This window comes from Nicotiana tomentosiformis, chromosome 2 (genome assembly GCF_000390325.3).
Source record: "Nicotiana tomentosiformis chromosome 2, ASM39032v3, whole genome shotgun sequence".
Classification (NCBI taxonomy): Eukaryota; Viridiplantae; Streptophyta; class Magnoliopsida; order Solanales; family Solanaceae; genus Nicotiana; species Nicotiana tomentosiformis.
Window position 1 is genome coordinate 124,507,448 of NC_090813.1, and position 9,651 is coordinate 124,517,098.

The window sequence follows — 9,651 nt, forward strand, 5'->3', positions numbered from 1 at the left end:
AAAGAATAGTTTAATTTTATAATTCTCCTTTTACTCTTAATAAAATATTTTTTGCTACACAAATATTTAAGATTAATTTTAGAATATAAATTTCAATTTTTTTTTATTAATAGCTAATCACACAAGCTACTAGCCCTACTATAGAGGAGCGAAATTCTCTAAAATGTCAATGGCGCAGTGCCACTTAAATTGAGATGGATGGAACATAAATATAACATAAATTCTATGTACAGGGTCAAAAAACACCCAATTATTAAGTTGAAGATTAACTCTATCTATCTAAATATCAGAAGGACCCAAAATAAAATTTTACCTATAGTTGAGGGATCAAAAGAAGAAAGATTCCATCTTATTATCTAAGGTCATCACTAGTCATCCCTCATCATCATCTTCATCAACACAAAACCAAAAACAAACCCTTCATTTCTTTTTCATCCCCTCACTTCTCTCTTTACTAAAGCTTCTTCTTTTCTTCCTACCCTATTAACCTTTTCCCATAAGAATAAAGATGCTTCTTTTTTGTATGAAATCTTGACCCTAAATCTAATCATCAACTCTTAAGAGAAAAAGAAAGAGTTAGATGTTTCAGCCATGGACTTAACAAATAACAGTACTACTACTACTACTACACTCGCCAACACAACAACCATTACTACTACATCAGCTCATATCAAAATCCCAGAAGCTGAAATTGAAACCCCAACTCAGATCCAAAAACCTAAGCCTTTCTCTTTCAGTAATGGTGTCCTTAAACGCAAAAATCTCTTCCAACATCATCATCCTATTGTGGTTATTTACAAAGAATGTCTGAAAAATCATGCTGCTAGTTTAGGTGGCCATGCGGTTGATGGCTGTGGAGAATTTATGCCTTCTCCTACTGCTAACCCAGCAGACCCAACATCTCTTAAATGCGCCGCTTGTGGCTGTCATCGGAATTTCCACCGCCGTGAACCGGAAGAACCCATCGTCATCCCACCACCACCTATCGCCACCGCAGCTCTTGAGTACCAACCTCACCACCGTCACCATCCTCCTCCACCACCTCCGCCGCTTCCTCGTGGGGACCACAGCAGTCCGAATTCTCCATCTCCGCCGCCGATTTCTTCAGCTTATTACCCAGCTTCTGCACCTCACATGCTCTTAGCCTTGAGTGCTGGCTTTTCCGGCGAAAAAAATCATAACCCCATATCAAGCCCGGTGGTAAATACTACTAACTGTAACGGGAGAAAGCGTTTCCGGACGAAATTCACTCCGGATCAGAAGGTGAAAATGCTGGAATTTGCAGAAAGAGTTGGGTGGAAAATGCAGAAGCGAGATGAAGATCTGGTGAGAAGTTTCTGCAACCAAATTGGAATTGAAAAGGGTGTTTTAAAAGTATGGATGCACAATAACAAGAACACTTTTGGGAAGAAATTAGATCAACACCACCTCGCCGACATCAACATCAACAACAATGGTAACAGTACTAACGTCGTTAATGGTTTTTGTATTGTTAGTAGAAATAACAACAGTCATCATCATAACAGTACCGACTCAGCAGAATTTCATCACCTTCACCATCACGAAAGCAGCTATGACGACAACAAGATTAGTGACCATATTAAAAGTGTTGGTACTGCTAATGTTGTTGTTGCTACTAATGGGTCTTCTTCTTCATCTTGATCTATTATTAGATGGATGTGGAAAATGGATAAATAAGGTTTTAATTAGAATTAGTGCAAGGAAGAGAGAATCTTTGAGGCTGGTACTAGCTTTTATTAGTCACGTTTATTTGTTTTTTTTAGAACTGTTTTTTTTCTTTGTTCAGTAATCAGTGCTCAGCTTATGAAGATAACAATGGAAATAAAGATTCCAACGAGCAAATTAATTTTTTTATTTTCCTTTTGATTCCTGCCGTTGTAAATTATGCTACGTACTTTTATATCTTACTATACTTAGTTTATTCAAACACGTTCTTTCTTATTAATCTTCGCTTACCCTCTTCTACCATTTTTGCTTTTAACTGATGAGCATTTATTCCTTTTCCTTCTGTTTTTCTTTTCTCTTTTTTGTTTTCTTCTGTTGTTTGCTTTAAGTTACAAATTTGCATGTCTGCATTTAGATACTGTATTTGTTTCTGTGGCTGTTTGTCAGAGAAAAGAGAGAAGAATGCAGGGTAGGGACTATGGACCTGGGGTAGGGTGGGGGTGTTCATTTTGATTCTTGTCTGTGATTAAGAAGCACAAAGTGCTTAACATGCATTTAGGGCGAATACCGATGATAATTTAATGATCAGTGCAGCTTTACTTTGGTGTTTGACACAATTACAGTGCTTACACTCCATAATTAAATTTTACACTGTCAATATAAATTTGCATGTTATTACAAGTTACTTATGTTATTTATTTTTCAAATTATGGCGTATATGTTTATTATTGTATCTAACTAACACTGTCAGTGCACATAAATTTACTCTTCTTTGTCTAGATTTCTGGAGGTCTGTTCTATATTATCCAACATGGAAAAAGGGTAGTCTTCACAGTATAGAATGTGTCGGTTCCTCTTATTGTATAGTCTAATTAATGATTTCCTCGTATAACCACTTGTTGACTTAATTGTAAATATAACTAATCGTACTACTAATATTTTAATGCTTGGTAGTACTTTTAACAGGTTTAATAAACTAAATCCGTGCATTATATCGAATTTACCTTTTTAAGAATTTTGGGGTTATGTGCAAAGTGTAGTTTGGTGGGCTTCATACAGACAAAACACTAGCCTCAAAGATAGGCTTAAAGGAATATATGCTAAGAAGACAATTAAACTCTACTTATGGGGATCAGAATTTAAATCTCAACATTGACAAAAATCATCAATGATTCTTTTCCCTTTTATCTACCTAACTAATTTTGGTGACAAATTATATGCTAATGAAAAGTAGTATAACAAGAAAATAATTTAACGTTAGGAAGGGAGGAGTAAAGTAAAAGAGAGTATTGGAGTAACAGTAAAGTTATCTTCGTGTAAAGTTACGATTAAAATTGTGAAATCAGTCACTGATACTTGAATTAAGGTAGGCCGCTTACATCACACTTTTTTGGGATGTGATTCTTGAATTAAGGTAGGCCGCTTACATCACACTTTTTTGGAATGTGATTCTTTTCCGAAATCTGCGTGAATATGAAATATTTCGTGCAGTTGACTGTTTTTTTTTAAGGGAGGTAGAGTATTTGTAATTAGTCAAATAATTATTAGGAGGTGACATGAGAATACGGCCGCGTCCATCCCCTACACTGAACAAGGTGGGTGGTTTCGTTTAGGTTCTGTTTCTGAGGGTAATTGAATAAAGTCAGTAATCTTGTTTTCTCGAAATGTGAGATTAGGGAGATTGAGATTCAACAACCTAAAGGCATGGGGGCAATGGGTCAGTTGGCCCTTTCATAAATGCTGGAGGAGAAGGTTGGGTATAGCTGTCCTGTCTGGGATTTACATAATTGACTGTTTCCTTTATATGGTAGAATTGAAATCATGATTGATTACAGGCCTAGATCCAAAATCATGTGTGTCAAAAAGTAATAATCCTCTATGCCTAAACACCACATGTAAACACTTGTTTCAAGTCTTTTCAATTTGGTTAGGATAGGAAGTTGTCCTATCATTATAAAAATAGAAGTCCCTCCAAATTATTAGTTTAAGAACAAGATATAAATGAAAGTAAAGAATCTAATTAGGTATGGAAATTCACGAAACAAATACAATATAAAGAGTCCAATGTGCGGAGACGGAGCTAGAAATTCGAATTAAGCGGCCGAACTCAATAATTTTTGTTGAGAAAGTATACTTATGTGAATGATTTTTCCCAAGGTAGGTAAGGCGTCGCCCGCACAAGTACCGCACGGCTCGACTCACGAACAGCAGAAAACGCCTTTCATTTTTAACTCTTTGTCCAATATTTCCGCCTCTAATAACAAGCGCTTGAGCCTTCTTATCGACTTTCATTTTAATTAAGTACTTTTGTTAAAAAGAAGAAATTACCAATAAGGAATTTAAGGATATTTTTCTTTATCGTGTAGTCGAAGAATTCAAAAATTACTACATCGTTCCGTTCCTCAGTAAAATTAATTTACTAGTAATTGGGAAGGGGGTTAGGGAGGCCGCGTGGTGATGTCTGAAGGGAAGAAAAGTGGTTGATGGAAAGGATCATAATTAGGAGATGAGTTGTCGTGGTCAATTTTAAAACAGATACTCTCTCTGTCCCAAATTAACAGTTATTTTAGCTAAAAAGGAAATATATAAAGAAATTAAATATCAAAATATCATATTACCCCAGGTCGTGAGGAGGTGGGGCTTGATTGTGTTCTTTTAGTATAGGAGTAGGACAGGGTTGGGGCGTTTTCAACTTGTAGTGTTTTTCAAGTTGAGCTGATGCTTATTGTCCTTCCATCCCAAAATATTGGACTTCAGACTTCTCCATCACTTCAATAGAATTGCGTTTTCTAAAATAAGTGAATTTAGCACCTACAAATAAGGCAAATTAATAATTTGTTACGAGAGGTTAAACTAACCTGCTGTGTAAAACATCTTCACAGTGTCAGCTGTTTATTTAAGTGGATTATAATGGTCCACAGATTAATTACTAAATTAATCGAAGTAGAAAAAAGAACACTGTTCACATTGATGTAGCATTGGTTACGTTAAAGTGAGAACATTACTCATATTCTGGGTATCATCAGTCGTTTCCGTATTTCCAAGTTGCAAAATTAACGAAAGTTAGAACATTGTACCCTTTTTATTTGGAGTATCATTCTTGTGGAATTAGATATTGCTTAGATTGCTATTTCTCTCAAAAATGACGATGGTTTAAATTAGGTGAACTCACGGGTCAAGTAATGCACTCCACATTTCATATTGAGGCATCAAGAGGAGGAAGAACATATTGCAAAATATAGTAGACTATAGAAAAATTCCGTGGATGATCAGCGATAAACTTGAGATTAACTATTCCGATGAAAAATCCATAATGATGTTTTTCTAACTTTATTTTCATATTTACTTTGTCGGGAATCATACCATAAAAAAAAAGAACGTGACTCAGAGACCTAATATGATAGAAACATACAATCAAGTAAGAAAATAAATAGCCTAGGTAAATTCTACTCCAAACGAGTTCATTACTTTCGTACGTTATGTAAAAAAATTAAAATATATACAAATAATAAGATAACGGTCATTTTGAACCAACCGGCTCTAGTTTGCCGGGGAGAAACTAGAAAGGGAGGCCTCGTCCTAATTGAGGCCTCGATGGGCTAATGCCTAATAGAGGACCACTTCTATTCTATTATGGGCATAAAGGGCACTGAACTTTCTTGCATTTTCAATGTGGTCCTACAAATTTTTAGGTCACATCTAGCTGAATGTGGCTTTCAATTTTTCTCCATTGTCATTCAATTCTCAATTCCATGCTGGTAAATATGGAATTCCCTTTAAAAAGTTTGGCCCATCCCATATAGTAATTCGTTTTATATTCTTATTGATTCGCATGTCTTGTTCACAAGTCCTATGGATTTTGAATTTAAACATTTTATTTCTAGAGAAGCAAAATTTGTTGCGCCAAGGATACAAGAATTTATACTAAATAAATAAAAAGGACAATTCTTGTCACAGTTAGAACTTAGAACCTCAGTGGTTTCATGACCTTTGATACCTTGTTTTATCTTTCAAACTTGGTATTAATCATGTGAAAAGAGAATCACTATAAACGAGTTTTAGAATTTGCAAAATTTATGACTTTTGAAAACAAAAAAAAAAAGATTTATGGAGGTTAGGTTGAGTGTCCTGCCTCATTTTTGCTCTCTTATCTTTTAGTTTACTTATCTGCACTTGGTATGTACATTAACTCAATGAATGCATGTCATATATCTAATGTCTTTCACATATTCTCTAATCACTAAGTCATAGTTAACTCATACGCGATTTTATTGTTGCGGAAGCCGAATATATATAGAGTGATTAAATCAAAACTATTATATTTAAAGGTAGCTAATAAATAGTAAGTGAGACAATAATAAAAAGAACACCAGAAGTTTACGAGATTCGACAAAATTTAATTTTTGCCTAGCCCTCGGATACAATCAACTCAAACTTTATTTCACTCCAAAAATACAAATGAAATACTACAAGAGAGAAAGAAGATTCAAATGCCTTAGGAGATAAGAAGGCAAGTAAGAGATATTTACAAATGAACAAAACCCTTGCTATTTATAGAAGGGAAATGGCCTTAATAATGTCATGTATGATATCACATTAAGTGTGATCATGCAATGTAAATGCATGAAAAAATGCATCTACCAATTTTCTCCTAAAATGAGGTTTTCAAATATTCACACTAGTTCACATTAATCTTGTCAAATTCAATAAATCTCCACCTTGGCAAGGTTCCACTCTTTCAATTTTCTCTCACTCATAAATTTTGATTGTGTCTTCAACTTCAATTTTTAAAGTTCAACAATGTTGATCAAGTTCAAACAATGTTGAAACTTGATCGCAGTCACTACTTTTGTTAGCATATCGGTAGAGTTGTCTGTAGTACGAATTTTCTGCACTGTGACTCCACCTTCTTCTATAATATCTCGTACAAAGTGATATCGAACATAAATGTACTTTATCCTTGCATGATAAACTTGGTTCTTTGCTAATTGGATAGCACCTTGACTATCACAAAATAGTGTGATGCTTTCTTGACCAATACTAAGCTTTTTAAGCAACACTTGAAGCCAAATTGCCTCTTTTACAGCCTCCGTAGTTGCCACGTACTCTGCCTCAGTAGTAGACAAAGAAACCGTTGACTGCAAAATAAATTTTCAACTAACCGGTGCATTTGCAAAAGTAAAAACATAACTAATAGTTGATCTACGCTTGTCCAAATCACCCGCATAATCTGAGTCACAATATCCAACTAGATAATGACTATCTTCCTGCTCAAAAATCAATCCAACATCTACAATATTACGAATATACCGTAGAACCCATTTCACAGCTTGCCAATGCTCCTTTCCTGGATCATGCATATACTTGCTTACAACTCCGATAGCATGTGAAATATCAGGTCTTGTGCAAACCATTGCATACATCAAGCTACCAACGGTATTCGCATATGGTACTCTTGACATATACTCTCGTTCAGCTTCATTTTTCGACGACATAGCAGCACTAAGTTTAAAGCAAGGAGCAAGCGGAGTGCGAACCGACTTTGTGTTCTCATTCAAGCCAAATCGATCTATTACTCTTTTCAAGTATTCTTTCTGAGATAGATAGAGTTTCTTTGAATGTCTATCTCTTTTTATATCCATGCCAAGAATTTTCTTCGCCTCACCCAAATCCTTCATCTCAAACTCCTTCAGTTGAATCTTCAACTTCTCAATTTTCTAAGCTATCAATATATCATCAACGTATAGGAGAAGATATATGAAGGATCTGCCTTCAATCTTGCGCAAATACACACAATGATCGTATTTGCTTCTTTTGTACTTTTGCGACAACATAAATTTGTCAAATCATTTGTACCATTATCTAGAAGATTGTTTCAATCCGTACAACAATTTTTCAAGTTTGCACACCATAATTTCCTTTCCATCAACTTTGAATCCTTCTGGCTGAGTCATATAGATTTTCTCTTCCAAGTCTCCATGTAAAAATACAGTTTTTACATCTAACTGAACTAATTCCAAATTCAATTGTGCTACCAAAGCCAATAAAACTCTAATGGAGGAGTGTTTCACGACGAGAGAAAATACCTCATTGTAATCAATTCCCTCCTTTTGAGTGTACCATTTGGCCACCAATCTTACTTTGTAGCGAACATCTTCTTGGTTAGGAAATCTTTCTTTCTTTGCAAATATCCATTTGCATCCAATTGCTTTATTGCCCTTCGGGAGATTGGCCAATTTTCATGTAGGATTCTGATGAAGGGACTGCATTTCTTCATTCATGGAAATCCTCCACTTATCTTCTTCTAAACATTAGAATGCGTCTTTATAAGTGGTAGGAACACCATCAGCTACAATTGAGGCCGCACAAGCCACCGTCTCTATGAGACGAACATGTTTCTTTATTGTTCTTTTTGGCTTGCTGGTTGCTATTGATTAAAGTTGTTATTGAGGTTCCTGAATTGGAATCTCCCTCTCTGCTGATTCTTCTTCGAGGGAAAAATCTTCTATTGTTTCCCCATTTTCTCCCTGTATCGGAAAAATTAATTTTCCCTCAAACTACACCTGCTTTGAAGCACCATCAGTTTGTTTGACATCTTCAACTGTCACCTTATCTGTTATGGAAGATTCATCAAAGGTTACATCTATGCTGAATATAATTTTTCTTGTCTCTGGCCACCATAATCAGTATTCTTTGACTCCAGAAGTAATCCCCATAAATATAGTTTTTTTTGCTCTCGGGTCCAATTTTGACTCTTTCACATGATAGTATGCAATTAAGTCAAACACATGCAAAAAATTATAATCTTCAGCAGGTTTTTCATGCCATTTTTCAAATGGTGTCTTGCCACCAATAGCTGAAGATGGTAGACGATTAATAAGGTGGCATGCATATGTTATTGTCTCAGCCCAAAATTCTCTGCCCAAGCCAGCATTGGACAACATACATCGAACCTTCTCCATCAAAGTACGGTTCATACGTTCTGCCACTCCATTTTGTTGTGGTATATTTCTGATAGTGAAATGTCTCAAAATACCATCATCTTCACAAATCTTATTGTAAAGATTATTTTTGTATTCTCCACCATTATCTGTGCGAAGACACTTTATCTTTCTGCCTGTTTGAGTCTCTATCATCGCCTTCCATTTGAGAAAAATTCCCAGCACCTCATCTTTGGTTTTCATAGTATACACCCACGCTCTCCGGAAAAAGTCATCAATAAAGGTTACAAAATAGTATGTTTCACCTAATGAAGGTGTTTTGGAAGCACCCCAAACATCAGAGTGAACATAATCCAAAATACCTATAGTATTATGGATAACTGTTCCAAATTTAACCCTGTCTGTTTTCCTTGAAACAATGCTCACAAAACTCCAAATTGCAAGTCTTTACTCCTTTTATCAATCCTTGATCTCATAAAATTTTCAAGGATTTTCCTCCAGTATGTCCCAAGCGCATGTGCCATAGCTTGGTTGCTTCTGCCTCCTTGTCATCACTGGATGTCACTGTTGCTGTCCCAATAACTATGCTACCATGATAGTGGTACATGTTATTATTTCTCCGAATTCCCTTCATTACTACTAGTGCACCGGAACATATTCTCATTATCCTATTTTCTACAATGACTTTGAAAACCTTTGACTCTAGGGCTCCTACAGAAATGAGATTTCTTAATCGGATTGAACCAATACCATAAGTGGTAAGAGAATTATTGTTTGAGGTGTGAATAACTCCACATTCTCCTTTTTGAAAATCAACGAACCAGTCCTGGTTGGGACACATATGATAGCTACAAGCTGAATCCATCAACCATATGTCACATGGTTTGAATGGATCAGTTGTAACTAGTGAGAAATCAGAGTCTTCACAAGCAACTATATTTGAATCCATGACAGCCTTCCCATTGTTAGGTTTGACCTTGTTTTTCAACTTTGGACAGTCTTTCTTCCAGTGCCCCTTTTCTCG

The 9,651-nt window shown here is 35.6% G+C and overlaps 1 protein-coding gene across 1 annotated transcript; it reads left to right on the forward strand.

The window, feature by feature from the left end:
* Positions 1 to 354: 354 nt before the first annotated feature.
* Positions 355 to 1,966, forward strand: LOC104112732 (zinc-finger homeodomain protein 9-like). Its single transcript, XM_009622735.4, has one exon. The coding sequence runs from the start codon at positions 592 to 594 to the stop codon at positions 1,660 to 1,662; it is 1,071 nt and encodes a 356-aa protein (XP_009621030.1). The 5' UTR covers positions 355 to 591; the 3' UTR covers positions 1,663 to 1,966.
* The last annotated feature ends 7,685 nt before the right edge of the window (positions 1,967 to 9,651 follow it).